The sequence below is a fragment of the Catharus ustulatus genome, chromosome 18, assembly GCF_009819885.2.
Source record: "Catharus ustulatus isolate bCatUst1 chromosome 18, bCatUst1.pri.v2, whole genome shotgun sequence".
In the NCBI taxonomy this organism is placed as follows: domain Eukaryota; kingdom Metazoa; phylum Chordata; class Aves; order Passeriformes; family Turdidae; genus Catharus; species Catharus ustulatus.
The window spans coordinates 7837740-7856625 of NC_046238.1; the positions used below are offsets into that span (position 1 = coordinate 7837740).

General features: G+C 39.8%; 1 protein-coding gene across 1 annotated transcript in view; it reads left to right on the forward strand.

Annotated features, from left to right (window-relative positions):
- The window catches only part of PPIL2 (peptidylprolyl isomerase like 2), a 67029-nt gene that overhangs the window by 39452 nt on the left and 8691 nt on the right, over positions 1 to 18886 (forward strand). Inside the window, exons 13-16 of the mRNA XM_033075941.1 lie at positions 2197 to 2286; positions 3590 to 3623; positions 11621 to 11738; positions 14254 to 14310. Of these exons, the coding sequence (XP_032931832.1) occupies positions 2197 to 2286; positions 3590 to 3623; positions 11621 to 11738; positions 14254 to 14310 (299 nt within the window). The remainder of the gene's footprint in view (positions 1 to 2196; positions 2287 to 3589; positions 3624 to 11620; positions 11739 to 14253; positions 14311 to 18886) is intronic.

Here is an 18886-nt window from a genome sequence, read left to right on the forward strand (position 1 = left end):
TATCTCTGTGATGCATGAGGTGACCATGGGAACCAATTTGGTGGCAATTATTTAAAGAAAACCTTGCAGTGAAATGACTATTGCATGTATACTAAATATTTCTCAAGTTGCATTTGGAAAGCTTATTTCTGGGAAAGGGTATAATAGCTAGAAATCCATTTAGAGAGAAGGGTCAGCACAGGTCCTGCATAAAAAATACATTACTAGAGCCAGTTTTTTTGATGTATATTTAAGAAATTGTGTTTTAAAAATAAATAGGGAATCTCTTTTGGGTTATCAACTTTGTGCAAATTTAAAATGATTTGCTGTCCATTCCTAGGGGACTCAGTCTTTTGCCTGGTTTCATTTTTTGTAAAAAATTAATTATAGGTTGCTGTATTCCCCCTCGAGAACTTATTAACTATATCTCCCTCTCCAAAGAGTGCACGGCTCTCATGAGATAAAGTGCCTTAGGCTAAAAGCTGCTGGTTCCATTTCTGATTCAAAAAGAAATTATTCATAAATAAACTTATTTTTATCCTTACTGACATTTTCCACAAGAAATAACTAATAGCAAAACGCTAGGATCAAGGCTGTTATGATATTGTCTTATAAAGGAAGCATGTGTTGCACAAGTGATTCCTCAGGGGTTGAATTTTACTAGAAAAATTAAATACAAAGATTATTTTAAAGCATATATGTTGAATTCAAAGGAAAAAAAAATCCACATTTGCTATAAACATTGAAACTGTAGGAAAATCTGTTGCTTGATACAATTTTTATGGAATATAGTTACTTATGAGCTGCCCTCAGGATGCCACCAAAGTACATGTCCTGGTGACATTCTACCATAAAGCCATTATGGTACCATCACCATTTAACTCAGTAATGAATTCTGTAGGAAATCTGAAATAATGGCTGGGCTAAGATTAGAATTTGCTAATTTTTTCACTTGTGACCCAGCTGACAACTGTCATCTGAGTAGAATAATTAAGAAGGACTCAATATAGAGCATTTATAATGACAGGTAAAGTTTCTTTGGAAAATTAAGAGACATTTTAGTGTAAATAAAGAAGGGGTGAGAATGATTATGTTTCAGATGAGAAAATACAACAAACTTACATTCTGTGAGGTTCTGGATGAATACTTGTATGGACTGGCTTTTCAATAGGTGGAGATTATTTCATCCTTAAATTATTATAATCAGGCTGGCCTTAGGTTCTTTTTTTTGCTTTAAGTCACTTCAGGTTGCATGGCTCAGTGATGTCCCAGCAGTGCAAAGTGAATTGGTGCCTTTCACAGGGACAAGCCCTGGCTGTGCTCACCTGCAGCCATTGCAGCTCCTGCTGGGGCTTTACTTGCCAGCACATCCTGCAATAAGGGTATTTTTAAGGCCTGTAAGAACTCAGTTAGATGTATTCTTTTGTAAAACTGAAATAGATTTATGCCCATAATCCACAGTGGGGCTGGAAAACATGTCCAAGTATAGAAAACAGGCTGTTTCTGTACTTGTGTTTGTATGTCTGAAGGTATTTTAGTATTGCAGAGAGGAGAATCCATACAATTATAGTGGAAGGATGATTAGGTGGAAAGTAATGTTTTTCAGAAGGTACTGTTTGAATGTCATGACTCATAAATTCACTAAATAACTTTAATTTGCACTGTAAAAGTGAATTAGAAGTTGGCAATATATTTAGCATCTTTTTTTAAATTTAGAATTTTGAAAACAGTTTGGGTATTTTTTATTTGTCCTGTGATCCAGTAACTTGGGTCAGTCCCATTGTTACTTCCAAGTGGTGAAGAGGACCAAATGCTTCTCTCCCAGTTAGCTTCAATGTGTTCTTTCTCACTCTGGTAAATTAACATTTTTCAGTGCTAGAAACCCCCCTGTGGAACAGGATTGTGATGCAGTGCTGGATCTCAGTTACTTGCAAGTCTCTGAGCTTACCTGTGTTCACTATCATGATGTCAACTGGGAACTCCCATTATCTGAGCTAATGTTCAACAATTTGTGCTAATTGGAAGGTCAGGGTTTAATTTATTTAACACAGTGTGTCTCCAGTGTGCATTAAAAGAAAATGTATTACAGGCTTTTTCCTGGGGACAGAGCCTCCATCCTCTGTGAGTCCTGCATGTAAGGCACAAAAAGTGATTCTTTTAAGGACTGTAATGATTGTTTAAAGGTTGTGCTTAATTAAAACTTCCTTTGCCTTTCAGACACCCCGAACATGTGAAAACTTTATCAAGTTGTGCAAGAAGAACTATTACGATGGGACAATTTTTCACCGATCAATTCGGAATTTTGTGGTGAGTATTAAGAAACACAAAAATATCCCATATATTTAGCTTAGCTTTAGGTTGTTCCATGCAGGACAACTTGCAATAGATGTATATTACATATACCATCAGAATGAGGGTTGTCCTAACCTATGCCATGTGTATTTATGGGTGTTACTAACAATTGTCTCTGAGTAATGTCACTCAGAACATCACTGCATTCAGCTCCCAGACAAAGCCTTGAAGAGTCATTGCCTTGGCTCTTGTTATCTTCCCCAAGATGTGAGTGGGTGGTTAATGAACAGAAGGAGAGAGAAGGAAATGCTAATTTAAAGAAGTAGTACTATGGCCTGTTGAAATCCCATTCAGATGAAATTTCAGCAAGCATCTGAATTTCTGTTTCAGGTTGTGGTACTTGGATATTATCAGATCATCCATTCCTAGTGTGCTCCAGCACTGTGTGCCAGAGCACCTTGTGTTCCAGAACTGTGTCTTTGGTAGTCAAAGATCTTTATTTACAGAGTTACAGTCCAGACAGCTTAGGATATTGTAGCTGCCCTGTAACTTCCTTTCAGAAGAATTAACAACCTGATCCTGAAGGCAGAGCACATCTCACAAGGAACATCACTAGATGTTACATTCTGTCCTGTCATCCTACAAAAAGCTTTTTTGCTTTTGACAGCACTGTATATCTCAGTTCATAGTTAAACTCACAACTAAAATTGTGTTTGTATGCTATTACTTTGAAACTGATTGTGTCATGCTCCCTCCCCTGGCATTAAAACTCTGAATATTATTTCTGTGGATCCTGCAAGTACAGTCATTAATGCACTGTTTTGTTTCTGAAAGATTAGTTTCACATGAGGATTTTTCCTACTGGAGGTAATGAGTGGGATACAGATTCAAATACAAAAATTATTCCATATTCCCCCTTTTCCTGCCATCCCATCATGTGGAGGGTTGGTAGCAAACTGTAAAGCCTTTTCAGTTCTAAAAGCAGTGCATCATCAACTAAAAAGCAGATTCTGGTTCAGTGCATAATAGAAAGGATGATCTGGTTAACCCATTTGAGATTGGTTATTTTCCCTGTTTACCTGTAAAAGACCTGTTATTTTTATAAAACTGCCATTCTGCTTATGGATAAGCAGTGTCAGGGATGACAGTCAGCTGATAAATAAACTCCAAGTAAGTTATAATGGTTTCCTTACTGCTGACATGTCAACATGACACAATACAGAAGGCAAAAAATTGAGCAGAATTGGCTTTTATGGTTTGTATTTAATGTCTTTCCCACAGATGCATATGTAACACTGATTTAATTTTAATTCTGCAGATCCAAGGAGGTGATCCAACTGGAACAGGAACAGGTAAGGTTGAGTTTGAATCAAGTAAGTTGTTCTCACTTAATGGACTGTGTTGTTACATTTACTTCCAGACAATTTAAAATTAAAATTCTCTAAATGATGATATGTAGTACCTTGTGTTTTCTTTAGAAGAGAGGTTTCATTGATATATTTTTATGACCATGTTGACTGTGTTCAAAATTTCATCTGATATATTCTCAGTCTAAAGTTTGGGCACTCTTCCATGCAGAATTCCTACTGTTTTTGTTTCCTTTTTCCTTCAGAAAATAAATAAATGAAAATTATAATGAATTTACAGCTGGTCTTCCAGGGCAAAGAACAAAGGAAGAAACACAGTCATGCAAAGTTACTTTCAAATTCAGTGTTAATGAAATACTTGAGACCTGCCTTGGAATTGGTGATTGGCCAGACACCATCTGTTCTCCCAGCTAGTTGACTTGTAAAGCCCAAGCTGCTCTTTTTCTAACTTCTAGGGATCACTGCTACAAAATTCTACCTCCTGTTCTTTCTCCCTTGGTTGGAGATCTGGGAACAGTCATAGCAGGAATGGTCAGGAGGCAGAGCAGCTGAAGGGTGTCAGAGCATCACCCACCACAGGAGATGGATCATGTAATACCTCTGGTCACTGCTGTAAATTTGCTCATTTTCCTCTTGCACCTTCTATCTGCCACTTGTGGCTGTCACCAGGATCCCCAGATCCTCGCCTGCTTAAATACTTTGGCTCTATGTACTTTGTAAATTATGTTAGTGTGAGTTGCCCAATTTTTCTTGTAGTGTATGAGATAATCAACAGTTGCAGGATTTGAGACTAGTTAAAGGTTCAGTGTTTTGATGGCAAAAACCCTTTAACAAGAATTGTTACCATCTATTCTTGGACTGTCAAAAGTGATTTGATTTTTTTTATCCGGAAAGTTTTGGTTCAAATCCCAAAAGACGTAATTAGGAACATCTTTTGAAATGAGAAATTAAAGAGGTGTCAGGAAACAGGAGAGATTTAATAGGTTGACTCAGACACCTCTCACCCTTGCAGGGTGGAGTTCAGATCCTGCTGTGGAATGAAAATTAACTTGCTGGTATCTTTGCTGTTTCTATTTGTGCAAATGGCAGAAGTGCTGGAAGACAGCAGAGTTAACAGAGGCACAGGACTGGCATCACTGCTGCACTGAAGGGCAAGGATCAGCTCCACTGGCTTTACCAGCAGGAAGTGAAATGCTAATAAGCACACAGGATGAAAATCCTCCTACATATATTCTATCACTTTAAAAAAGGAGTCTAATGACCTCTAGTATTTTCCTTCTTGTTTTCCTCCTTGTCATTCTTAATTAAATATGAGTATATCGCAGGCGAGATGTCTCGTAAACATCTGTCAGGACTATTAAAGTTCTAATGAAATGAGCAGTGTGCACTCAAATAGACATGAGTCTTGCAGATTTTGAGAGACTGACAGCAATTATTATAGAGTCCAAATGGTGCAAATTACTTCTTTGCACCTGAATGGCTTTTATTTTTGAAGACAGTTGAATTTTATATGTCTTTACCTAATCGCTTGTTGAATATGATAATATCACAAGAAAATCTAAATGGAGAGCCTAGTGGGCTGTAGATTGCTCTTGAACTGTCATGCCTTTGTGTTTAATACTTCAGTGAAGCTGCTTAGACAGTTCACAGAGTGCAAGTAGTCTGTCAGGATTTGTTCCTGACTACTGAATAGATCCAGGGCTCTTGACTGTGAGGCAGAAATTCCACTTGTGTGTCTGGAGCTCTGAGAAGGTGGCCAGAGCTGAGGCTTGATGTTCCCTTGACAGCCAGAGGAGGGTTCAGCTCAGCAGCACTGTTGGAGCAGGGAGATGGATTGATGCTCTCCTGGGCTCCCATGCTGTAAAAATGTTGGTCCATTGGTTTGTGCATTATTAATGTGATTGCAGGCATTCACTTTAGGAAAGCTTGGAGTAAAGCACTGGGATTCAGTACTTTGTACCTTTAATGCCTATGGCCTGTTTATTTGCAGGATAAATTACCTTTTTTTATTTTTTCTGCTGGAATGGATTTCAGTATTTTTTGACTCACTGCTTCTTAGAAGGGGAAAAAAAGATGCACCTTTGAAAGCTAAAAAATGTCTGTAAGATTAAATGGGCTTTAGAAATAAATAACTTGACTTCTGTAATATCAGAGAAGCATATGAGAACAGAACAGGGCTTTCTTCCCAGATATTTCAATTGGCAGTAGGGAGGACTATTTGGAGGTTACCCTTTAAATGTCAATATTATAAACTGTTTCTATTAGAGCCTTTTGCAGGAAGACTTCAGAACAAAAAGAACATACTTTGTTTTCTCATCCACACAGAACCTTCTGCTTTAACTGATGATTTCTATCTAAGAGATTTGGCCTTTTTGTTTGTTTTTTGAATTTAAATACTTTTTCTAAACTGATACATGGAAGTTGCATTATACCTCTATATTTTCTTCCTCTATTTATTTAATTATTCCTGTTCATTAGTTCAGGAACTAGAACAGATGTGTTAGAATATCTTCCCACCATTTGATTCCTGTCATCTGACATTCATCCCATGTGTCAGGGTGTCAGGTTTATGGTTGCAGCCCCCAGATACTGAGATGATCACCCACTCCATTGCTAACTAAGCCCAGGAGTGTTCATCTTCTGGGTGGATTTGGGCACAATTAGTACAACATGACAGAAGGTTACTTGTCATACAGAGACTGTAGCTGTGCTTTGGCTCACCTGGATTAAGTGTGCTTGTGTTTTGGAAACAGCTCACAGAGGTAAATGCCAAGCTGCCATCACAGACTGTCCTCTCCCATGGCTGCCCCACCTGAGCTGTTCTCTCTGAGAGCAGCCCTGAGCCTTGCTTTGTTGTTTGTCATTCAGCTCCCCAATATGTCCTTTTTGAGTCTCTTCTGGACTGTTGTAAAAGTAAATGTGACCCAGCAGACACATGAAGGGTAACTAATTCCTGGTACTCAGCAGTTAACCTTGGAATGGAGAAGGGTGGAAATTAGCATTATGGCACCTGGGAGTTGAGATACCACCCTGGGGAAAGAGTGGGGAATAGAATTTTACCTTACATAGCTGTGAGAGCTGCACTGCCAGAACAGTCAGACACACAGTCCTGCAAGGCTGACACTGCTGTGCAGGACCAGACTCATTTTCCTACAGCCTTCACCTTAATGTTCCATAAGACTACTGGGAGAAATTTTATTGTGGTGCAGCAGATTATTTCTTCTGTAACAAAATAACCACCCATAGAGGCAGTACTCAGAGCAATAAGCTGAGTCATGGTCATTCTTTGTAATGATTAATTATTTGAAAATGAATTTTAGATTTGTGATGTATCTCTTTTCCTGCTGTTCATAACAAGTAAGTGGTTGAACATTGTGAGTAATTCTAACTCACGCTTGTGCAAGTGGAGCAGCTGCTCTGTATTTTCAGTGTTCCAAATAATAGAAGAAAATTTGCATGTAGAAAAAATAGGTTTAATATCCTCACCCTTTTGTATGAAAAGGGAAAACTATAGACAAAGCATCACATTTTCAAAGCAGCACAGGCTTTTTTCAGCTACTCTTTCTTGCAACCTGTTGGAAGGTCTCATGAATCAGCCTGTGATTTATGAATCCAGGAGGGCACAAAAGGAGGCACATTATAGCTGTAAAAGTCCAGGATGAAATACCACCAGTAGACAGGAATTGCATTTTGTTTGGCAGCACAAGAGCTCCTCTGAAATGTCAATAGCCAAGGACTCTGGACAAACTTGATCAATGCAATGTGATTTCCTAAGATGGCAAGTTCCTAAACTGTACCAGTTCTAGAGCCCCTTTTCTTGCATGATTGAAGCTTAGCAAAAGGACAAGAGCAAGACCTTTTTATCTAGAATATACTCCTTTTAATCTACAACCCCTCTGCAAATACACTCTGAGGTTTGTGGGGTTGAGTACCATGTCCTCTTATCTGAGAAGCACTTATTGCCTGAGCTAAGGCTTTCATATTTGCAAAATGATTCCAGAATCTCACTTGGAAAGCTCTACAGAAGTGTCAGATGTTATTATGTACCTCGTTGTTCCAAATGACAAGAAGAAAATTACAGAAAGTAAGCCATCATTTTTGTGAATCAGAACCCTCCTACTTCCTTATCACTGCTTAGCAATTTTTAAGCCAGAAAAAGGAAGGATTTATTTAAAATCACAACTGTCATGAATGATGATTCCCAGCCCACACCTGGCTTTTGGAATGCTACATTTCTGAAGCTTGAGATGCATCTCTCAGCTCTTTGCAAGAAAGTTGAACAAATTCTGTGATTGTACCTCAAAAAAAAATGTATATGCTTTTAGTAGGAACAAAGACTACCAAAGAGTAGTTCAAAAGACAATCTGAAAATGTGGCTTTTTTCTGTGTAGTTGCTAGTGTGTGATTGCTTCAGATGTCAGTTTAGATCTGTTCACCTGTTTACTATCAGCACAGGATGCAGATACTAGACTGAACAACTAACCATGCTTCAGTACAAGCTAAATATATCTTGCCACTCTGTATAGCCACAGAAATTATTAATGTTCTTTTCTAAGAGCTGTGTGGTCTGTTTCATTTTATCTCAGTGTGAGAATGAGTTAAACACATCTTTAATTTAAGCGAATTTTGTTAAATGGAGAGTGTATGGAATTGTTTCCCAGCTTTCTGCAGCTTTGAATCGTGTGTATCTGAGTGCACATGTGATTTTTATTCTACAGAATTGTACAAAAACTCTTTCTAGCTCCTGAAGACATTGACACTGTACAGGTTAAATGCTGTTGAAAGTCAGTGTATTTCTGTGGCTGATCACAAGCACATTTCCAGCTTTGTGCAAGCAGGAGATTCCCACGTGCAGGCTGTAATTATTCCCAACACCAATCCAGGCAGTGGCAGTGCTGGGGCCATGGCTGCTGCCATGTGAACTGATCTTTAGCACAGAAGCCCACAGAGTTCTTTCCCAGCACTTTTGTAATAGGATCTCAGAAACATTTGCAAGTCCAGTAGGCACACAGCTCCACTTGGACAGAAGATAATGTGAGAGGGAGGTGAAGTGACAGGCAGTGCTGCCAGCCGTGAATCCAACACCCGGAGTGAATTCTTGTTTTCCGTGGGCTTTGCTTGTAGGCTGGTACATCAGCACTGGGGTGAGGGGTTTGCATCATTATGACTCCAAATATAGCCAGCAGAGATCTGTGTGCACTCTGAGGAAGATTTGGGGAGTGTCAGGAGGAGTCTCCTCTCTTTGTGGCACATAACATGAAAAGGCTGGAGCCAGACACTGCTGTGCTCCCACCTCCTCTGTCTGATCCATTCTGCTTTCAGAAAATGTACAGCCACATCTCCCAGCTGTGTTGAAATAAACACAGTAAAATCTGCTAGATACTTACAAAGACCTCATCATTATTAGTAGGTTTGGAACCTGTGAGTGTTTTTCCCAAGTTTACATTGAGCTCTGTTGTGGAGAGTAAAAGGTAAGAATGTAAAATCCCTGTTCCACTTGAGCATTAGGCACTGCTCTGACATTGCCCTGGACTGATGAGGGGTCTGCACTTAATCTTCACAGAGAAAGTCATGCTGGGTTTCAGTAATTAAAAAATTGTATAGATGTAACTTGCCATCTTCTGACTTGTTCTGTCTAGTCCTGCTTCAAGCAGATACTTGAAGCCTGGAACAATTCCAGAGGTTAGCAGGAGTTGATGAAAAGCACATTCAGGCTATTTTTAATTTAAGGAGAATACTTTGGGGTTTTCCTTGAAAAAGAAAAAAACTATTCCCTTTAAATTATTTAAAAAAAACCAAACCAAAACAACAACAAAAACCTCCAAGCTCTGCTGAGTGCCTTTGCAGCATCTCCACCTCCCTTTGCCAGTCTGTGCTGCCAGGTCTCCACAGACACTTCAGCTATGTCCTTCACAGGGCGTCTGGCCTTTTAGGCAAATGCTGCACGGGCCATTCCCTGTTCTGCTGCAGCTCCCAGGCAGACAGAATTAGCCTTGGAAACAGCTGTATGGCAGACAGGGCAGGGGCTGTAAGTATCTGCTAAAATATTAGTGCTTATTTCCAGAGAACTGGAATGAACCAAACTTAGCTTTCATACACATGAGATTAATTCTGACCTGCAGTGCGTGATCCGAAATGAAATCATACAAAAATAAATATTCCAAAACCTAAAGATCATGGCTCATTGCTCCTGTCTGCAAGCTCTTGGGTCTGGTTGTTTGTTGTGCCAGAAAGAGAAAGTCTCTCTGTCATTCACAATTTTTCTCTTTCCTTTTGAATTATTTTTCTGACCAGTGAAGGCTTCAGGCTTGATTCCACTCTCTTTCAGCAGCTTGACTGTAATTCCAGCATCAGCTGGAAGCACATGAAGGCTGTAGCAGGCTCATGGGTTTGGCCACTTGCTGCTGTGTCCTATCTCAACAGACTGCTCATGTTCTATATCCTCTGAAAACTTCAGACAGCACAAACTCCTCTAGAGCTGCCTGCAGCTGTACCACAGCCTGTCACCCACTACTAGAATAGATTGGCATATGGGATCAAGCTGATGTAATTTAGCTGACCTTAAAATATTCAATAGCCAGAGACTGATGAAGTAACCACTGCTGTACTCCTGATTACAGAAATCCCTGCAGGGTTTGTCCCCTTTTGCCACCTCTTGTCAAACTGCAGAGCAGGCAACACTCAACTCTATTAATAGGTCTTTTGAACATGATTAATTGGGTTTTTCAGAGGGTCAGCTTCTTCCAGAATTTCTCACTTAGTTCCACTTGCAGCTGTCCATATGTGATGCTTTGTTTTCACAGTTATCTGAAACTCTTTCCTCATTTAATGAACTCTTGTGATTTTTTGGTAAGGTTTTCAGTAGGAGCCTGATTCATTCCTTGGTTTTATTTGCTGCTTCTGCATGCAGCCATATCATCAGATTGCTTTCTGTACTGTGTGTGCACGTGGCTGTGGAGCACCACAGACCCCTCCCTGACCTGCTGCTTCTCCAGTGATACACTTACTCTGGAGGGCTCTTGAGCCAGTTCTGCAGATGAACAAGTCTTGCTCCTGTTTGGGTAGTTTTGTTTGTTTTATTTTTAATACTGTCCTAAGGTGAAATATTTTTTCATGGTTTGTCAAACAAGATTATGGATTTGACTGTAAAACTATGACTCATCTCAGCCTTCATTTTTCTTATTAAGAATGATCCTGGAGGAAAGTGCAAATGAAAATGTCAGATCTGTCATAAATAATGTAAAAATGACAGCCAGGAGGAGAGCTCTCATGGACCCTCCCTCTGTCCACAGTCACAGAAAAGAAATCAGTTTTGGAGGACTGGGACTGGGGTTTGTGCAATTTTATGATTCTTTTACCTTCACTGCATTTAAGTGTTCACATCATCCAGATATCTAGTCCAAATATCAAATTTTTGCCTTTTAATTTGGACCACCATAGGAGCACTATATATCATCATTCTTCATTGTTTAGTCTGGGATTAAGCATTTGAGCTTATAGCTCCTATTCTTAGTTGATTCTATGAATGTGTTTAATCTCCCTGATATTTTATTTCCAGAAGCAGTGCTATATCCAGAGTACAATTAAACTGGTAACTCTTTGCTCTGTGTTTTGTCATGAAGGCAATTTTAAAGATTTAATGTCTCAAAAGAGAAAAATTATGGTGGACCAGGGGGAAAAAATTAAATCCTTGACTGTTCTTCAGCACAGGATACATAAAGCTGTTGATAAAGTGTGGTCTGTTGCAGCTGATAGTGTGAGGGCACAGAAATGTGTTGCTAGTTGCAAACACCAGATTTCAAGGTCGTGCTCAAACACTGGCTTAGTGATAGAAGTGAGGTAACAGTATATTAACACATAGTGACTGCAGGTGCTGGAAACCTTGAATTTAATGCCAGTGCCTGTTGCAAAACACAATGGGAAACTAATGAAAACAAACATTATTCTTATATATATATATATATTTTTTTTTTTTTTTTAAGGAGGAGAATCTTACTGGGGAAAACCTTTCAAAGATGAATTCAAGCCAAATTTGTCCCACACGGGACGTGGCGTTCTTAGTATGGCAAATTCAGGACCCAACACAAACAAATCACAGTTGTAAGTAGTCATTTGCTTTTTTGTGCTTTATTGTTTCCCTCTGGACATCATGTCTCACTCTGTTAAGAAGAAAAATGACATTTTATGAGCTACTCTTTAAAGTTCAGTCAAGGTAAATATTCTGTTGAGTGGTGCATATTGCAATCAGGGCTACAGCTGCTCTTAACCAATCTAAGAGCAAAGTGAAGCATGGCAAGAAGACCTGTAGGTTTGTTATATCAGCAGTAATTTGTCTTTTTTTTGTTGTAATGATATGAAATTTTTGTTTGCTTTTTTCAGTGTCCCTCCCCAGTGTTACCCCTATAATTATCATCATTCACCACACCTCTTCACTCTGTTTAAATTTGGCTCCACATTGAACTTTTTGAAGGAACTCAATGAAACATAAACTCTATGGGAATATTACTTTTTTTTAGTCACCTGGTTTTAAATCCATGAGAACAGTTCTGCTCTGTTGAAATGTGTAGACATGGCAGAGTATACAATCTGGGATTGTGAATAACTTGGTTTCCAGTGTGCAAAAGTAGAATGAGGACTAAAATGAGGAAAAACTTCAAGATACTGAAGTTGCAATGGCCTTGTTCATGTCTAACATTAATTATGAGTGTTTGCCTGCAGTCCTTTAAAAATGTTCTGTGGCACTTTGAGCCAAGTATTTATTGGTTGCTCTGTAAGTACTGCAATATAAAAAATTGCTCTTTTATTGGGAACCCCAGGAAGGAGTAAGAGTGTGTGTGTACAGTACTGTGTCTTGGCACTGAGGAGGGAGGGAGGGGGTCCTGGTGTTCGTGATGCTGAGTGTTATGATGGCTTGTAAACTCTGCAGCAGTGTGGATTGCTTTAATTAAACACAGGGCTTGTCTCAGGGCCTCACATTCTTAGGCTTACTCACATTCTTAAGCCCAAGCACGTGTGGGGCAGTTTGCTGGATCAAGTTGCTGTACAACTTATTTTGGATTTGAATGTTACTGCCAGCTCTCACGTGCTAAATTAGGGGAGAGTAGATGCTTCTCTTTTTTTTTTTTTTTAAGGGGATTCTGGTAACAGAAGTTACAGAGACCCATAAGTGATAAGGCATTTTGAGTCACATCAACTGCTGCTGTAAATATGATTGTATATTCTCCTAAAATTTGCTAATTAAATATGAAATTCCTTTATATAAGTCCTTAAGAGAGTCCAGCTGCTCATATTTAAAGTTTCCTAGGCAGCACTTAGATACATCTCTCTAGCCTTAGGAGCTCTGTGAATAGCTCTCCCCATAGGTGACAGGGCAGAGGGAGCTGGGTCCCCTCTTCAAGGTGATGCTTGAATAATGCTCGGGACTTCCTTGAGTTAGGAGAAGTTATTAACATAACTCCATCCTGAGTTATGTTAATTCTGTTGTCTTTAATTTTATTTTGACTGCAGTGACAGATGAGAAGCTTTCCTTGTATATTTGCTACTTCTCAGGGGGTTTTTGTTACAATGCTACTTAACTGACCATGTGATGATTTTAAGTGTTGGATATCCAGGAATAAAGTGGTATCTGATGTAGGAGTTTGCATTCTGCACAGCATCCCAATGCTTTCTTAGGGCAAGCTACATCTTAATAGACTGTCTGGCACATCTTAATAGCTGCTCCTATTTCCAATCATATAACTTCCTGAGGCAGTTGCTTATATGGAAAAGTGCCTTTGGAATGCTTATATATTTTTAGCTGTCTCCTATGTAGTGTAGCAGATGGAGACAGGGAGGAGAGCCAGCACTGCATGTCCAGCCAAGACAGGCCACCGTGGTCTGCAGACCACAGTGTGGAAACCTTTGTCTCATACATTTGTATTTCCAAAGAAGCATCAAGCTTTAGAGAAAGGCTTTAGTAGTAAAGGTTGCTTTGGATTAGCATTTTAGTTCCCATGTTTAAGTTTAAAAGTACAGCCCCCAAAATTAAAAGTCCAGTTAATATACTTAGGACACTTTAATGTATTCTTCCAGGATGTTTGTACTGGAGCATGAGTGTGTTCTGTCCAGGGAAATGGATCACCAACTAGGCCAGTTTAAGGGAAAAGAAATGCAAAAAGTAAATATCCAGAAAACAGAAGTTTACACTGGCAGAGACTGTTGTGTCCTGTAACTTTATTTGTGGATACAAGCTGCCCATCCTGCATGAGAAATGTTCTTCCCAAGCAGGGCTTAGTCTGCCTGCCCTGCATGAGCTAACCAGGGCCTGCATGGCCAAGGAGGCAGATGCTCAGATTAATTTTGGACATGCTGCAAGGCCCCACTCTTGGAGTACTGTTTAAAAAAGTTAGTGTGATGAGAAGGGAGAAGCCAAAATTCCAGAAATCCAGTATGGACCCACAGAACTGAGGAGTTAAAGGATGTTTGGTCCACAGGCCTTCCAGAGAGGAGCCAGAGAGGGAGAGGGGCTTGGTTTCTCTCTGAAAGCTTTTGCAGACATTTTGTGTTTTTAAGCATTACTGCTGTTGTTGAGTTTTTGTTAGGAATGTGGTAACTATTATATCTTTATTCTTTCTAGCTTCATCACATTCCGCTCTTGTGCGTATCTGGACAAGAAGCACACAGTTTTTGGAAGGTAAGTGAAGGATATTTTGGGCAGCAGCATAGCAGACATTCTCCCTTGTGTGTCTGAAGCCTAAAGAGAAGAATCTAGTGGCTCTTGTTATTGAACTGGAACAGAATCCCAGCTCACAATCCAGTTCTCCTGGTCATGAATAGGTGGGCAGCATTGCACCAATGCCAGTCAGCAGACCCTGCCTTTTTTTCCTCCTTCCATCACTGTAAGTTGCCTCACTTCCCTTCTGTGGGTGGCCCTCCAGGAGTCATGAGCAGACTAATCATCATCATGTAATGAACCGTGTTAATATTTGTGCATGTTAATTGCTGGGACACAAGAGATTAGCTCTTCAATACTTCCTTCATCCTCTTATGAGCCATCAACTGAAAAATTAGTCATGACAGGACTGATCTTCATCATGGCATAGAGTTTCTGCATAGATGAGGTCTTTTGGCCCATCTTATTATTTTTTATTTTATTCTTCTTCTCATTTATTCCTGACAGTTATCACTGGTATAAAGTCTGTATATATATGTACACATATATAAAGATACTACCAATGCACAGACAGTGAGAGAACTTAATTCCTTACAGGGAGGTCTCTTCTGAAAGCCTTTCCAGTGAAGTCTTCACATGATAAAGATTAAGGATTTATTGAAGAAGATACAAAATCTTTGTTAGGGTTTGCTCTTTGCTTCCTCTGCTGCAGGTACTTGGTATTTATCCAAGCAGAGCTGTTCTCAGACATCCCTTGTGCATGGCAGGAGTGGAAATGTTGCTAACCTGCTGCCTTTGGGAGTTGCTGAGAATCTTACAATCTTTTTTACTTGTAGATTTGGGGTTTTGTTCTTTTCATGGTTTTATTCATTTGGAAGTCAGCAATGGAAAATAGAACCATGTGCTGTTTACTTTGATTGAATGGCATGCAATTGTGCTGTACAGTGAAAGTGATATATTTAATCCATCTCCCCTGCCTGCAAGTTTTTGAGGCAGAAACTGCTTCCTTTTAATGGCTGTTAGTGCTGTTAGTTCCAATACTGATTCTTCAGTAATTGCACTCTTGGAAATGTATTTCTTTTTTCTTTCTTAGGTTTGTTGTAGAAAAATTCCAAGTTCCCTTGTCCTTTCATTAAAGCAGATAAATAAAGCAAATTCTAATACTAAAAGCTGAGAGTCAGTAATTCTTGGAGGAGTTACCTTATCTGGATCTTAGGACTATCTCACTTAAGCTTCAATTTGAGTCCACCTTGCAAAAACCCCTTCAAATCCCCTACAGTAATGCTGTTAACCAAAGCTTGCCACCTCATCAAATAATGTCTGTGCTAAGACAGCTCAGCTGAAAATGTGCCTGATCTTCAGTTCTGGTGCAGCCTGGCCTCAGTGAGCATCCTGTGTAGCCCTCCAGCCCATCCTGTGTTTGCTGGGCTTCCCCAGTATGCTCCAGTTTTACCAGAATTCACCAGGAAAGAATTTGGAGAGAAGCTGAGCTTTCTGTGGTGCAGGGAGTGTGCTCCCCAAAGCCTTTGCACTGTGCTGAATATCTCAAGTACCTTGTAAGTGAAATAGCTGAGATAGTGTTTCACACTGTATGTTGCCTTTCGGAGAGGAATTACTTAGTCCAGGTAAATCTGGTTAAGCATATATGGCAGAGATTTTTGCAGTTTTAGCAAAGACTGTCTTAATTTGTGAATTGTCATTACTGTAACTGTAATCTGAGCTTAGGTGTCAGAATGAAGAAGTGGTGCTGCTTATATTTTTAGCTGAAATACAATGGACAAAGTTCATAAAAAGTATTGGTTTAGAATCATATTTGGCTTCCTGCATAAAAACTGAGTGACATCTTCATATGAACACAAAGCAGGGAAATTTTACTGTGATCTCTCTTGTATGTAAATGAAGATCAATTCAAAGAAAGCAAAAATCAAGATGCTGGGATATATGTATCCCAATCAGTCTGTATTAATCTACAAATTGAATTATTGAATAGTTCAATTTACCTACAAATTTAATAATAAAAGGTTGATGTATGTAGGTCTTAAGATCTATAGTTTGTCATCAAAATCCATCAGCTGTTTTTACCTGCATTGTTTTTAAAAGTCATAAAAACCAGAAGATGACAGAGATTGTACCTCTAGTAGGACTCCAGCTTCAGTTTGCTATTTTAGATCCTGGGTGTTTCCAGGATTTGGTGACTATATCTAAACTGATTATAGCACAATAATATCTGAGAAGCATATCTAGGAATAACATCTAGGTTTAAGAGCAGAATGAACCCATGATATCAGGATTCTTTGTTTCTATCAATGTTTAATTGTATTGTTAACTGGATGCTTACTGGCCTGTTGGCCAGTAAATATCCTTCTTACAAAATCCTTCTTATGGATTTGAGGATTACTTATTTCAGTGAATATAAAAACCTAAATACTTGGATCTGAACTGTACTCTCAGCCACTTCTGTGTGACACTGGTTCATGTTAGTGTCACACAGCTATCTTGGAGAGTACAGTTTGACCTGTTTGTAATTAGTATAGAACTTTTCAGCAGGCTTTCCTTACTTAGGAGAACAAAAAAGACTGAAAGGGCAACCATTCCCTTCTCCTTTCTTTATTTCTTTGGTCCTGTGTGGGATGCAACATTGAAAAGTTCCTTTTCTGGAAATTCATTTTATTCATGTCCCCACTGGTCTGAAACACAGTTTTTTATGTAGGAGAATCTATTAATGCCCACCCCTGGGCAGTGGGACAGTGAAGAGGTGACGTGTGTCTGCCTTGGTGCACTGCAATGTTCACATCTCAGGAGAATGAGGTGGCTGGAGGACAGGGAAGGGCTCATCATGATTGTGCTGCTCACCATGGCAGTGATGAGGATGCAGATATTGAAAAGAAAGGAGATAAACTGGCATGGCTGGGGAGCAAAAGCAGAGAGTGAGAGAAGAATGCCTTCCCTTGGAGGTGTTGTGCAGACTGCATGGATTTCCTGCTCCAACAGAGCTGCCTAGATTAAATTGGTAATTACCATTTCTAGTAATTACTATTTCTTCTGACTTAGAGAATGATGTAATTAACATGAAAACCAACTGGTGGCTTTTGTGGGCTTTTAGCTTGCTGGTAAGAGGTTTAATTTAGAAACTGAGATAATGTAAGCCAACTGACATGCCTTTGCTCTGCACAGAGGGGATGAGAAGCATTTTCAGGGGGCTGCTGCCTGGGGAGGGTCCTGCCTGCTGCTGCCTTGGGCTCTGTGCCTGGGGTCTCCCTCCTGCCTGTGCTCTAAGCAGGGCCTTGGCTGTGCTGTGACCTTCAGGAGCTACAGGAACACTACAGCTAAAACAGCAGATAGGCTCAGGTTCCTGTTTGGTGTGCTTTGTGAAATTTAGGTGTAAGCATATCCCATCCATGTTGTTGTTATGTTTTCTGTTGTAATGGTTCACAGCTCCTGTTGATCTGTTTAAAAGCAGAAATAGAAATATAATCTCAGTTTCTGAGATCTGTGTAAGTAGAAAAGAGATTGCATATAGATACAGAGAAGCTGTGACAGTGACCCATTTCAGCCTACCTTCCACCACCTTTAGAAAAAAGAAAGCCTCAGGAAAAAACTAAATTGTTTCATTAATATTTTTGGGAGCCTTCTCCAAAGCTAAAGGCACACATTAAAAAGTGCATGTTTAAAATAGTAGTGGAAAGTGATCAACAGAAGGAGAAAAATTCTTTCAGAATTTTGTGTGAGATTCAGGACAAGCAGAGCATGGTGGGCTTGAAAATGAGGGCATGTTGCAGATTTGTGATGTGATAAAATGAAGGGCAATAAAGGGAGCAGAAAGAAAAGTGTTGTGGTCAAAATGGCAAAGCTGGAAATGATCTGTGCAGCAGTTCTGTGTGTTTATTAGAGCATCGCTTGTGTTTGTCAAGAGCTGAGAAAACAAAGTGGCAACTGAGACAAGATGGTTTGGGAAACCTCAGGCTTGGTCAGACTGGAGGCATCTGTCAGTAGCTGACATGCACTCAGCTTATTCTTCTCTTTTCTTCCCTTCTCCCCTTGCCAGATGCTTTTCTAGAAGAGAGTTCTTCTCTTGGATCAGTATCACTCTGTTAAGTATTCCTTAACCTGTTTAATGCTTTCTGCTGCAATTCTCTAGGCTGGGACAATGAAAGTAACTCTTGTCCTCCAAAGTAATTAGCTACATAAAGCAACTACCAGGCATCACTCAGTTAGCAGGTGCTGTTATATAATGGAATCTGTTTCCACTTGCAGCATTCCCTGTGTGATTTGAATCAGTGAATCCCAGTTGCTTCTAAGCTGGAAAACTCATGTTCTTGTGATTCTTCTGCTTTAGTACATCTGAAGATAAGAGAAATTGTGTGACAGCAGAAGAGCTGATTCTGTGTAGGGAGGCTGACCTAATTTTGCACTGCAGTCTGCTCCCCAGACACCAGGATAGGAACAGAGAGCAAGGTGGGGAAACGAGCCAGGCCTCCCTGTGGAAGCCATGGCTGTGGGGTCCTGCAGCACACGAGCACTGGGCTGTTGGAGCTGCATGAGCACTGCTGTCATTTCCAAAACAGTTGTATGATCTCTGAAGAGGGACCTGTGCCAA